The 14125-nt window shown below is 40.6% G+C and overlaps 2 protein-coding genes across 5 annotated transcripts; one reads left to right on the forward strand and one right to left on the reverse strand.

Moving 5' to 3' along the window:
• Window positions 1-1513: 1513 nt before the first annotated feature.
• LOC104432925 (DNA polymerase lambda) lies at window positions 1514-11198 on the reverse strand. 4 transcript variants are annotated; one of them, XM_039307850.1, is made up of 14 exons: window positions 10902-11192; window positions 10659-10796; window positions 9120-9437; window positions 8849-8942; window positions 8680-8768; window positions 7708-7770; window positions 7113-7292; window positions 6855-6908; window positions 4509-4597; window positions 3859-3949; window positions 3100-3180; window positions 2725-2792; window positions 1996-2080; window positions 1514-1907 (listed from the first exon to the last, which is right to left on the reverse strand). In XM_039307850.1, exons 1-14 carry the CDS (start codon window positions 11013-11015, stop codon window positions 1809-1811), a joined length of 1563 nt encoding a protein of 520 aa, XP_039163784.1. In that variant the 5' UTR covers window positions 11016-11192; the 3' UTR covers window positions 1514-1808. The 4 variants fall into 4 exon arrangements, 3 of the variants coding, with proteins under 3 accessions (XP_039163784.1, XP_010043820.2, XP_010043821.1); XM_010045518.3 differs by having other exon boundaries at window positions 8638-8768; window positions 10902-11190; XM_010045519.3 differs by lacking the exon at window positions 9120-9437 and having other exon boundaries at window positions 8638-8768; window positions 10902-11187.
• Window positions 11199-11976: 778 nt separating this feature from the next.
• LOC104432927 (metalloendoproteinase 2-MMP) lies at window positions 11977-14009 on the forward strand. The gene has a single exon (XM_010045520.3). The coding sequence runs from the start codon at window positions 12226-12228 to the stop codon at window positions 13723-13725; it is 1500 nt and encodes a 499-aa protein (XP_010043822.2). The 5' UTR covers window positions 11977-12225; the 3' UTR covers window positions 13726-14009.
• Window positions 14010-14125: the final 116 nt, after the last annotated feature.

The raw sequence follows: 14125 nt of genomic DNA on the forward strand, positions 1-14125 counted from the left end.
TCATATTTCCAACAAAAACTAACAAGGAGATTTTTTTCTATAAATAAAAGAATAATAAAAATAGTTTTAATGGTCTCTTGGCCACATAAGATTTACCTCAAATTGCAATTTTAGTTGCAATAAGTTATCATGTTTATATATTTTATTAATTCTATGTATATAAATTATATATAAAAAATTTGTTTCGGAAACGCAAACAACCGGACTTAGCCACCGGTTCCAAGATTAGAGTCCAAGCTCATTGGCAAGCCAAATCTTTGTCAGTCAGATTTGCACGTGCGGCTCCATGCTTATTCTAGCAACAACATGGTGCAAAGAACGACGAATATGATTGAAATAGCGAAGCTTTGTTAATAATATTACCAAAGGAGAATCGGTCGTAGAAGAACCCTTTTTATTTGGGTCAGAGCAAAATTTCAGACAAAGTTACCTCTAGGTTGTCCCTAGAATAAGTACATGAGTCGTATGTGCAAGTTGGCCAGCAACGATTTGGCCGACCAGTGAACATAGGCTTTAATTAAAGACTAAATTGGTCATTTCATGCTTTTTTTAAAAAAAAAAAATGCCACTTTGAACCCACTTTTGAGAAAAATGGTTCACTTTAAGCCCTTAAGTTGACTCTTTTATACTTTTATTTGAAATTAAGTTGATTACTTTATACTTTTATTTAGGATAAGATCCGCTATGAGCTTATCTTTTAGAAAACGACTCCACCAGAGTCTGTTATTTGAAATTTTCTCTTGATAGCATACAAAATTGAGAACTCCTCTCAACTTTGAGGTGGTAAACGTTCATTCTTGAACTTTCAACTATCACACAATACCCCCAAATTTTTATTTTATTAAAGTTGTTAAGCCTCTTATTTAAGGGAAAAAAGTATGTTTTCTTCTCATTTTAAAAGGGAATCTCTTTTTTTTTTTACTGCTAATTGCTGTAAAAAATATATATCAACAATAGGAGGAACTAAATTAACTGAAATACAATATCAATAATAATATTGAACAACAAAAGTTTGTGAAAATTTGATAAACATAGTTATTTTAATAGAACTGAATAAGATATTTCAAGAAAATAATAAATGTAACTCATATAAAAAGACAAAAAAAAAACATCACCAATAGAAAGGCCATTAAAAAAATTGATTATCGCTGTGTATTTATTTAAAGATTCAATTAACCTCCGTTTGTTTTCCTAAAAATGAATAAATTGAAAATCATTTTTCTAAAAATGTCTCAATTGAATCTTGAAACAATTAGCCAACAAAATTTTCTCATCACTCTCACTTATTTATATTTATATATTTTGATAATATGAGCAATATAAGTAATCATTTTTGAAAAATATTTTTTAAGTTATTCATTTTTGTTAAATGAACGGGGCCTTTACATACTTTTTTCACTCCTCGACAAAGTAACATCCAAATTATCAAGTTGAAGAGAACTCTAGCAGCACGATGAACATTCTGGGAGAGCAGCATTTTCGGAAAAAAAAAGGTTCACCATCTGCAAGGATATTGGCCGTAAAGCATCTTGCTTCATGTTTAGGCCGTGGTCTTCAAGCTCCGAGGGAAACATATGAATTATAATTGCCTCCTGTCCAAGTTGAGATCGGAATAGAAGACACAAATTATTTACGACTTGAGAGCAAGAAATCAGGGAAAATCGGATTGACATGAAATCCAGTAAAGCCTTGGCTATACAGCTGAGTAAAGTTTTCATGTCAGTCCTTGTATTTACATCTCTCCCTCCCTATCCTTTTAAGCCTCGGCATCCTACATATGTTCAGCCGAAGAACGACCATCCGCCTTACTATAAGTTTCTTTCGTGAGGTTCCAGCCAGGGGAAACCCAGGAAATCAAAAACCTCCCTCTCTGTATACAGTTTTATGCTGGTGCTTCCCCTTGAACCCTGCAATACAAAAAGGCATGCCATGCATGAGGAACCATCGAAGGAATCACAAACCCCCATATGAGGGCGCAAAGACTTAAGACATTACCCGTTTTCCGCCCGAACCATGAGTTGCAGGAAAGAGTCCAGTGTCATCAAGTCTAAATCCCTTAGATTCTGCTAGCAACCTCAACCTGCACCAGAAATACGAATCAAACAGCAGGCATCATTATACTGGTTGGAATCAAGAGTGTGCTGTTTATATGAAGTAAATAGCATATTTCTCTATGATCAGATCATCATATCAGCGTCAAATGCTTTGGGATTCTTTGGCTGTACATGAACTGATCAGAGAGATAACTTCTAGTGCTTGCTCTAGATGACAAGTTTATTTGCGCGGTAATCATGAACAGAGGTTTAAGCTGTCCTGGTTCAACCAGGCACAAGTCCAGCTTCGTGTACTGTTTTTATCTGTTTAACTAGGTAGCAGACACCAATCCAGTTGATCGATGATCCAGTTATAGAAACATTGGTCAACCATGGATCACTAATCTTGAATTACTTGACTGCTTGAACACTGTTGGAATCACTTCAAAGAAAATTTATAAGAGTTTGACATTAATCCAGGAGTACAGTAGATGTTCGTCTTCAGATGTCAGTCCAACTAGTTTGTGCTTGCTGTCATGCAGGCAACAGCTCTTCAATAAGCTACAGGGACATCCTTACAAGACTCAAAAGCTTGGCTCAATTGATGTTCCTTTCTCAGTTAAGTTTTCACATGTAGTAGATTTTAAAATCTCAGAGATAGTGTTGCATCTTCCCAAATTGCTGACCATACCTCCTGTTTAAGACGTCATTCCCCGTCCAAGCTACCAATCCAAATGCATATATGTCCTGGGGATATACCTAAATAAATGAACAAAAGGATATCCAAGCTCAGATTGTACATAAAGCCATGGCGAAGTTAAGAATTTCAGACGATGGAAGATCATAAATGAAAAGCAAGGGAGGGTTCAACCCAGATAAAATGTCAGACAATCCTTTCATCCCTCACAAAGTGGCACTTTGGAAAACTGAATCGCCTATGTGGCAGTACATTAAACATGGCCGAGTAGTAACTTGGGTGCCTCATGTGTTCTTGATCTCCTATTCTAGATAATTATCTCAGACTTCCTCGAATACATGGAAATCGGGATCATCATTCGTCAAGTACCTTCAAATCTATTCGATGACGCAGCTCTCTTCCTGGATAGGTGCAGAGACCAAAATATGTATCAACACCCGAGTCAGTACCCTGTCGAGATTACCGAATAAGAATATTTGACAAGCGTGATGTTGTGAAAAGAAAAGAAATAGTACCGAAAGAAAGTATGAAAGCAGGTGGTGCAGAAGACATGTCATTAAGTATGAAACATAGAAGGCTAGCTCGGACAAAGAAATAAATCATACATCTGGAAGCATCACTTACATCTGAAAGTTCAGCCAAGAAAGTCCATTCTCTCCACTTAAATTTTCCTTCTCATCAAAATTCTCTCCCTAACAATCACAATTCTCTCCACTTAATTGTTTTGAGTCTCTTTTCTTCATAATCACAAAACAAGAATTCGACCAAAGATGAAAAATGCTTGAGACTGCTTTTAGTTAGGGTGCTAATTTATATGAAAATGCACTTGCAGAAGTTAAAAAATTCTATCAGTTTACATGCTTCAAACTGGTTTTAGTTAGGGTACTAACTATGCAAAAAGCAGTTGCAGAAGGTATAAAATTCTACCATTTTATATGCTTCGGACTGTTTTTCATTAGACTACAACTTGACTCACTGCAAAAAGATACCAATTAAGTTAACTTCATATGATTAGCGGTTATTACATGCCTCAGACTTCAGCATTCTATAACTGGCATCAAGAATTAGCTTAATTTCTCCAAGGTCTAGTACCTTACTAGCATGTCCAGACACTTTAGAAAAACATACCTCCTCACTGTGAGTACTAAAAATTAAATCCTCTCTTAGAAACCCCATATCCTTTAAATGCTTCACGTACTTCTTTAGAAAACCTCTGTGGCTGGAAACAAAGAAAATCATATCAGCTTTCAGAAACAAAGCCAGAATCATACCTACCACAGAGCATGACAGCAAGTAAAATTACAATGTCAACAGTAATACAATCAAGAGAGAACTGGACTTGAATTTCAAGCAATCACTGTCATCAGTTGACAGACAATATACAAGCTATCCCTATCATGAGCCCTGACTAATAAGCTGATGGTTCTGTCCATTTGTAATGACAACCCAAAAAAAAACATATCGCAATTGATTTGTAAGAAAGAAATATTCGGGTTCTAGAGAAACAGAGTCAAAGTCTGCATTTTTTTAAAACACTTGAAGACATAATTTCCTCAAATGCATTTTTACACCCTCACAGAAAGGCAGGGGAGAACTTTGAGGTTTCGGTGAATAGTCACCAAAAGTTCAACAAGATACAAATAAGTAAATCAAAAGAGAATGTTTTCTGCAACCCTAGACTGTAATAAGGTCAATTAGATACATGATAGTTCTTGGTTCTTTGAGATGTGGAAACATGCAAATTCTGTAGCAAACCCAAATGACCTTGAATTTGATACCTCTTTCCATCTGGATGAGTAATTACAACATCCAAGTCGCCACAAGAAGCTTTCCCACGTCTATAGGATCCTCCGCACACAACTACCACCTTAAAGTATTATACACAAAGTTAAACACAAATATCAATTTCTGCCTATAGCTTTGGTCAAGTACAAATGTCTGGTAAGACATCATCCAGTAGAAACGATGAACCTGCAGTGCAACAAGATTTGGCACAAAACAAAATACATATAAATTCCCACCAATCAAGTATATGTGCTGCATGAAGATAAAATAGTAATATAACTAGAAAATGCCCATGCGATGCATAGGTAAGCAAATAGCAATTTCATTATTAGAAGTGTAAAATATGTTAATCCAAAAAGCAGGCAACTGTAAGGGGGTTGAATTGGTTGAAATTAAATTTCACTCTTTTTGGCTAACAGCAGGGAACCCAAGGCTATGCAAGCGGCCAATAATCCGCATTGGTTGTGGCAGTGCCCACAGATCTCACAGCTGATAATCATCAAAGACTCACAGGTGTTTGCTCCTGGAGCTAGTCTAGGAGAATGCACCAAACATGATGATTCAAACTCAGGCCTTGAGCAACAAAGGTTAACACACTTATCACTAATGCAACCCTTTGAAGTTCAAAATAAATTTTAACACTTATTGCAACTAGTTCAGCACAACAAAAGAAAATTGTTTGTGAGTTCATTGTATATGATACACGTTCCAAATATACTGTAAGGTGCATATCACCTAGTCACTTAGGTTGCAAATAATAACAAACAAAATTAAAATAAGATCTCTTGCCTAGTTAATATGATGAGAAGAGTTGCAAATAATTATAGTCACAAGAGTGTCCTATGTGAGGCTTCAGTACTAGACTATCTTCATGTAGTTGGTTTAAACTTTGACTTGTTCAATTCTTTCTGTCTAAATAAAATATCGAGTCATTGATTCCAAAGTAAGATTAGATTTGCTATTGATATATGACTGACTGCACATCATATATATCCTAAGCTTTTATTTTATGGTAGATCATGTTTGTGATATTTAGCAATGAAAAGAACCTATTAAATATGAAGTATCGCATTAACAAACAGATAAGGTCATCATATGCACAAGTCTAACATTTTTATAATGTGGTTGAACGAGTAACCTTTTAGGTACTGTGGAAGTGGCATTGAATTAGACTCATGCCATGTTTGGGAAATGGAGCAAAATGGGGGGAATGAAGGTCTGGACAAAAATTGAGGAAAATTTCAAATTTTTTAAGGGAAGAAGAGGAGGAAATTTTGGAAAATTTTTGTATTTTCTCCCCAAATTTTCCTCACCCCCTCCTCCCAAGTGAAGCATATAAAATTCATGCATAGTTTGTTAACCAAACATGTTAAAGTATGCATCTTAATCACATACTTGGCTGAAAGGTGTCAGTGTCACAAATCATACCAAATTGGCAACATGACAAGTATTTTATATGAATACGTATAAGTATATGCATCCCTCTCAGAAGAAGTAAAATCCTGAAAGGTGTAAAAATTACACGACCTTGTTGATGTGAATGATGTGATAAATTCTTTATATACATAATTATGCAAGCACTGTGATGTGTGTGTGTGTGTGTGTGTGTGTGTGTGTGTATCTACAGGCACATGTGCACAGATTTGGAAAAAGAAAAACAAAAGCTCCTTAAACCTTACCACAGGTAAATATTGGAATGAAAAAGGAGGAAGAGGCTAGCAAACTGCCCCATTTACATCGTCACCCGTTACAGTTCACTTAAATGAGCACATATTCTCATGCTAGTCTCTTGATATTATACAATCATGAATTGATAATAAGAAATCCAATTTTAATATACTTAAGACTAGTTTGGTAGGATGCCTCCAACATCAATCAATCTTCAGTCAAACTGTTTACCAGTTCATTTGCTTTATGAAATCTAATAATATGAAGAACACAGGTATAACATGGGAGAGAAGAACATATTAATTGTAGCCTACAAAGAAGTTTTTAACTCTCTGATACAAAGTAGTTCGCAAATGAAGAGCAAAAGAACTGTGCCAAGCTAAAAAGGGCCCAGAGTTAGCAGTTTAAGAAATTATTTTGACACTGGGCATGAATAGGAAATCAACGTCACCAGAAGAACCAATTTCCAACTGAATCAAAACCTTCTCAACGGTATTATATTTCCGCATGTGAAAGAGATTCTTCCTCACTAAATATAAAAAGAAGCCCTGTTTAAGCAGTCGCACATTAGGGTCAGATACAGAGGCTATTCCAGAATAATTTATACACATCCAGTTTAAAACTTAAATTCCTCAGATATGAAAATCAAGCAGTTAAATTATTGTGCTCACCCCAGGCAAGACATCTTCACCTGCTTTCTGAAGAAGTTGGTCCATCTCTTGAACCTAGGAAATTGGGGAAATGAGTAGCAGATAAAGTTAAACCAGAAGTTCCGACTTTAATATCCAACGTTCTACATATTTTTCTCCTTTCCTAGTCCCTTTAGGGGCTCATAGAACTTCAACTTTCAGGTTAAATGCCACCTATCATACTCAAATCATTCTTTCAGCAGGAGGTGCTGGGATTGGCAAAGATTTTGGGAAGAATACCTCATCACGTGGAATCCTCTGCTTTATATCATCAAAGTATTTCAGACCTAGCCTCTGAGCATGTGTTAATGACTCCTCTCTCTTCAGGTCATCAAGTGTACGGTATCCTTTTTCATAAAACTTCAGCGCAGTTGTTGGACCAATCCCCCAAACTTCGCCAAACAAACTGATTGTCCGCACCTAGAATCAGATGAAACAGAAGAAATTCAACCACATATGTACTTCTCTCATGTGACCAGAGCACAGAATAATATCAAAAGGAAAAGCCCTAGCTTGGCGAAATGTATGTGCACGATAGATGCGAAAGAGCAAGTAATAGTTAACTATGGAAACAACAACACAGTACTTCAGCTTCATGTGCCAATCCATATATCTATGAAACCAAGGGATAATATCTCGATACAGAAATTCAGTCAACCTATTTTGGGTTGCTGCAAATGTTGCAATACAGTGTCTGCATTGATGCACCCCATGACCGGAAACAAGGAAGGGAAACTGCTCCAATATGCGAGCATCAGGATTTATTGAGTGTTACCATTTCACTGGCAGTGCAGTTAAATGTAAATGTCAAACTTTGGATAAACTCTCTGTATACCTTTTCATCTGTTTCAAAGTGCTCCAACTTAGACAACTTGCCAGTAGTCACTATCTCCTGAATCTGCAAGTTAGAACTATCAGTGTCTGCTCTCTTTTATAAATAAATGAAAAATCAATGGTCTAGAAACAAGCAAAATACTCAAAATAACAACGCCTCGCCAATAGATATAATCTCTCTGGTTTGAAATGGCTGTTGAATTCAGCTACATTGATGGTTTACAAAATTCAACAACCAGATAATCACTCTCCAGTTTTCAAAAAAAAAAAAAAAAAAAAAGGAATAGAAATAATCTCAAAATACTCAAAATAACAACGCCTTGCCAATAGATATAATCTCTCTGGTTTGAAATGGCTGTTGACTTCAGCTACATTGATGGTTTACAAAATTCAACAACCAGATAATCACTCTCCAGTTTTCAAAAAAAAAAAAAAAAAAAGGAATAGAAATAATCTCAAAATACTCAAAATAACAACGCCTTGCCAATAGATATAATCTCTTTGGTTTGAAATGGCTGTTGACTTCAGCTACATTGATGGTTTACAAAATTCAACAACCAGATAATCACTCTCCAGTTTTCAAAAAAAAAAAAAAAAGGAATAGAAATAATCTCAAAATAACAATGCCTCGCCAATAGATATAATCTCTCTGGTTTGAAATGGCTGTTGACTTCAGCTACATTGATGGTTTACAAAATTCAACAACCAGATAATCACTCTCCAGTTTTCAAAAAAAAAAAAAAAGGAATAGAAATAATCTCAAAATAACAATGCCTCGCCAATAGATATAATCTCTCTGGTTTGAAATGGCTGTTGACTTCAGCTACATTGATGGTTTACAAAATTCAACAACCAGATAATCACTCTCCAGTTTTCAAAAAAGAAAAAAAAGAAATAGAAATAATCTCTCTGTTTAAAATTGGCAACTCACATGCTCTTGCAACGCCTTCCCTATTGAAGGTAGGTTTTTCACCTGGTCCCCGCTTTCAATCTTGAAGGGCAACTTCTCAATAACAGGTATAGCTTTGTAATAGCTAAATGACCTCCGATCATCACCAAGTGCTGCAGGTAAACCAACAGAGTCGTTAGGTTCTTCAAGAATGTCACTGATGAAAAGACATGAGAAAGTTGATGAATGTCACCTCTATATATATTGATGAGCTTCCCAAAAATCTCAGTTACATTCCTGTTTAGATTAGGTGGACTGTATATCAAAGAAGACTGCTGCACCCCACCCTTCATTGCCACAAAAGAATTATTCAGCTCTAAAAAGGATTAGAGCAAATTTCTTCATGATTATGGTTGTGATTTAATTCATTTTCTATCATTGTTTGAACCTACTTAAGATGGACGAAAACAGGGAGGGAGCATTGTTGGATTAGCACATTGAGATCATTGGCTTCTAGAACTTACATCCTTGGATGTAATGTCAGAGAGGCCTGGGCTGGTATTACCAGGGCTCAAAGAGTGGCCCGAGTCATAAGAAAGTCTGGGGCTACTTATTGCCTCAGACGGGTCATTGTCTTTGGCAATTTCCTGAGGAGGAGACCTAATACTTCCTCCTTGTGATGATTCATCGCCATTATTTACACTTCCATCAGCTGGTTTAGGAACTGAAGGCGTCTCTGGTGTCTTCTCCTTTTCTAAGTCTAACTTCAGATCATATAAATCCTCAGAAACCTTCTCACCTGATCTCAAACTCTCCTCTAGCCACTGGTAAAGAAGAATTCTCTGCACAGGGGAGGGGCATTAAGTAAATCTACAAAGTGCAAACATCTGATATGTGGATCTAGTGAAGTGATTCATGTGCATGCCAATTTCTATAGTTTGAAAGCTAGCAACATGGGAAGCTTAATTTGTGAAGGAGACTGAAGCAGCATTTTAGCTTATTTCTATTTGACAGCATAGTGTGAAGTGTTTTCAAAGGAGATACAACTTCCAACCATTTGTTCAATTGCTAAATCCTCGTGGTGTTCAAATGGAGCAGCTACATCTCTTTGTTTCTGAACAGAGCATTTGCACCATAAAAGATGAGCAATGTTGTGGAAGTTCAGGAATAAGTGCCGATGGCAGATTCTTACTGAATGCTCGAACATGTCCAGTTCACATCACTGGCAAGTAGTTTTGTAAAACCCCCCCTTTTTGACTTTTTTTCCCTCGTTCTAGGTTCTACAGAATTCAACAGAAGGCGGACCCGCCCGAATCACTTTCAAAGTCTTCGTTCAGTTGCAAACCAATTTTAAGAAAATCTATGAATAGTTCAGACCATATTAGGACCTTGACACACAAATCGTGCAAAATTGGTCCAGACCTTGTCCATAATTCTTTGATGAAAACTCCCCAGAAATGAGGTGCGGTACAACCTGGTGGAACTACAGGCATAAAAGTAATGAACGGCATTTTGTCAAAATGCTTCCAGTGATAAATGTTTTTGCAGAAAACTAATTGCTGCAAATTCTGTTGAATTCAACACGTTTTGACCTTGATTAGGAACAAGCATCCAAATCCCGGTTCTGAAAATGTAGCACATGACTTCTTATGCATGGTACATCAAGTACATTGACCAAGAAGAAGAAAAATGCAACCTTGCACTTCCAAGCATATCTAAAGGAAGCAAGCAAAGCACAACCCCACTGAAATGCCACCCCTGAATATTGTGCTAAAACAAGATGAGCAATGCTGTGGGAGTTCAGCAAGAAGTGCCAATGGCAAATTCTTATTGAATGCTTGAACATGTCCAGTTCACATCACTGGCAAGTAATTTTGTAAAACCCCCCTTTTTAAACTTTTTTTTCCTCGTTCTAGGTTCTACAGAATTCGACAAAAGGCGGACCCGCCCGAATCGCTTTCAAAGTCTTCGTTCAGTTGCAAACCAAAAACAAAAGCGAAAAACCGAAGCGGGTCGAGAAAACGCCGGGTCGAGAACGAAATAGATCGAACGAACGAACGAACCCCTTTGAAACGCTCCAGCTGTCGCTCCCCGAGTTGCCGCCGCAGCTTGTCGGCGTCGATGGCGAGAACGTGAGTAACCTCTTTGGACGGCTTCTCCGCTACTTTCGCCCCCATTTGAGCGAGCTTCTGCTTCCAAATCTGCAGCCACACGCTCGGGGTCACATCGACAGGTGGAAAATTCACGAGGGCGGAGGAAGAAGAAGAAGAAGAAGAAGAAGAAGAAGAAGAGGAAGGAACTGAGACCTGCAGACGGCGGGGCTGAACTCCGGACTCGACCAAGAAGACGACCATCCCCGAGAACATGCCGTCGGGATCGGAGGGTGGGGTCCCTTCTCTCTTCTTTCGCTTTGGCGCCATTTTTCCCCGACGTCGTGCACGGCTTGCAGTCGCCGTCTCCTTCTAGAACAAGCTCCCCAGGCGAGGGGGAAAACTGCTTTTCCACGTGTAATTCGCAGACAAGTTCCTGGAAAATTTCGACCGACCGAGACATTTTCGGTTTCTCCGGCATAATAATGCCGACGACCAGAAACTCATAATAGGGTTACCACTAGGGTCGCCAGCACGAATAAATAACATAATCATTCGATCAACATATGTTTGAGTAAAAGAAATTATGTAATTTTTATGTTATTAAAAAAATCGATTTTTACACAAATATATAAGGCAGACCACTTTTTAAATAGAATCAAGACCAGGCCTTGGTTCCCAATTCCAAAATTTTAAGATCAGTTTTGAAATAAAAAATCTCGAGCTAACATATCCATATAATATCTAACCCAAACTAATTATATCTTGATAAATTGGTATCCCAAATCACATGTGGCATGTGGCATATAACTTGGATGATCGAGGCATGACATAGATTCCACATGAAAATTCTAACATAAATAGGTACCCTCAGTGACATTTTTTTATTATACAAAATTTAATTTGGGATACATATGGTATGTGCAATTTTTGTGAAAATATAATTTAGTTAGAGATAAATGCGACACGGATGCAGCGCTTTGAAATTTGGTGATATTAACCTAAACTTATAAAATGGTTCGCTTTAATCGTAAAATTCTTTTCATACAATTAAATTTCAATCTCTAATTTTGCTTTTCGGAAAAGTTCGAATGGACATTCTTATTCAGCGGATATCCCTTACAACCCAAAACGGGATGGTAAAAAGAAAGTGGACTGGAAATGAAGGAATAAGGAGGGGGGCTGAAGAGGGGGATTGGTTCCCCCCTTGGAGATGCGGGAGGAGGTGGCGCAGCTTTGAAGATTCATTTCATTTGACCAAAAGCTCCCGTATTTGGTAACAATAATGCAGTCCGTAGAAAACTTCCACCCGTCCGCCACTACCTTCCAAAAAAGACGATGGAAAGTTCGGAGCACTGCGGGGCGATGCTTCCGGCATAGTCGTCATTCGTCCTTGCACGTCTCGTCACCCCCGCGGCTTCTTCTGACCTCGCTCTCGCCCCCACGGTCCCCCATTCGCCCATGGGGAAATCCCGACCGACAGTCAACCCGATGAGGCGGACCTCTCTCCCTTGATTTTCGATATTTCTCGGAAGGAAAGATGACCCGTCGTCGTCGTCGCCGCCGCCCACTCTTCCCTCCAACGCTGCCTCAGAAACAACGGCGTCGTCCACCACCACAGCTCCCATACACGCTTTCGCACCCAAGAAAGGTCAGGCAACACGAAAGCTCCCCCCGGAACAAGTCAAAACTCGAGGCCCCCCCTTCCTTTTCTTCACCCGTCAGGCGCAGCCACGACCCGCGACGAAGACCTCCATTTTTTTATCCCGCTCCTGATCGCCGGCTTCGACCCGTCTCTTCTCAATTCCCCTCTTTACCATTTCCCCATAAGAGACGCCCCGATCTCTCCCCTCCCATCTCAAGTTTCGATCTCTCTTTCTCTATCCCACCAGCTCTTCAATTACAGCCAATTGACATGAGGTTTCTTCAGCTCTTGGCGACGGTGGTGGTGGTTTGCCTGGCCCTCGCGCCGCCCCCGTCGGCTTCGGTCTCGGCCTTTTTCCTCCCCAACATATCCTCCATCCCGCCCTCGCTGCTCCCCAACGTCTCCTCCCCCGCCTGGAACGCCTTCCGGAACTTCTCCGGCTGCCACGCCGGGGAGAGGCGCGACGGCCTCGCTAACCTCAAGAAGTACTTCCGCTACTTCGGCTACATCCCCGAGACCCCCTCCAACTTCACCGACGACTTCGACGATGCCCTCGCGTCCGCCATCAAGACCTACCAGCACAACTTCAACCTCGAGCCCACTGGCCAGCTCGACGACGCCACGCTCACGCAGCTCGTGCGGCCGCGCTGCGGCAACCCCGACATCGTCAACGGGTCGACGGCCATGAACTCCGGCAAGGCGGAGTCGCTCAGCGCGACCCACTTCCACGCCGTCGGGCACTACACCTTCTTCCCGGGGACTCCCCGCTGGCCCGACGGTAAGAGTGACCTGACCTACGCGTTCCTGCCGGCCAACCAGCTCTCCGACGACGAGAAGGCCGTGTTCTCGCGCGCCTTCCAGCGGTGGGCGGCAGTGACGCCCCTGACGTTCACGGCGACGGACTCGTACACCGCCGCCGACATCAAGATCGGGTTCTTCAGCGGGGACCACGGCGACGGGGAGGCGTTCGACGGGGTGCTGGGGACCCTGGCGCACGCGTTCTCGCCGCCCAGCGGGAGGTTCCACCTGGACCTCGATGAGAACTGGGTGGCCACCGGGGACGTGACGACGTCGTCGCTGTCGTCGGCGGTCGACCTGGAGTCGGTGGCGGTGCACGAGATCGGCCACCTCCTCGGGCTCGGGCACTCGTCGGTGGAGGAGTCGATCATGTACCCGACCATCACGTCGCGGACGAAGAAGGTGGATCTCGCGACGGACGACGTTCAGGGGATCCAGGTGCTCTACGGCGGCAACCCCAACTACAACGGCTCGTCGTCGACGCCGTCGACTTCGCAGGAGAGAGAGACCAGCGACGGCGGCGAGCCCCGCGCTCCGGGGCCGCGATGGGCGGGAAGGGCGATCGTCGCCGTTGGATTGGGAATGTTGCTCTTGTGACCGTAGGATGAGGTTCCCCCCGAGATTGTTTTATTAACGTTGATTTTTTCTTTCGTTTCTTCGGTAGTTAGGATTGGTGGATGTCGCTGCCAGATCTTTTTTTTTCCATTATAGCTTCTGCCCATCATCGAATCTGCACCGCAGATGCAGAATCGATGAACGGCTGCGATGTGTTTAGGAGCAACCCCGTCTTGTCCGTCTGACGAGAGGATGCTGGGCCCCTCTATTAATTGATTTAGTATATATATAATACAATACTCTCATAGACTATTCTTTTTTTGTCATCATGCTTTTGTCACGGGCGACACTTTTATAATTCTGGTTCTGGTAACAATTCTTTTTTCTTTTTTTTTTTAATACCAAACTAGCTGGTGAACACGCGTCTGTGATCCCTTTTTAG

The sequence above is a fragment of the Eucalyptus grandis genome, chromosome 2 (genome assembly GCF_016545825.1).
Source record: "Eucalyptus grandis isolate ANBG69807.140 chromosome 2, ASM1654582v1, whole genome shotgun sequence".
Classification (NCBI taxonomy): Eukaryota; Viridiplantae; Streptophyta; class Magnoliopsida; order Myrtales; family Myrtaceae; genus Eucalyptus; species Eucalyptus grandis.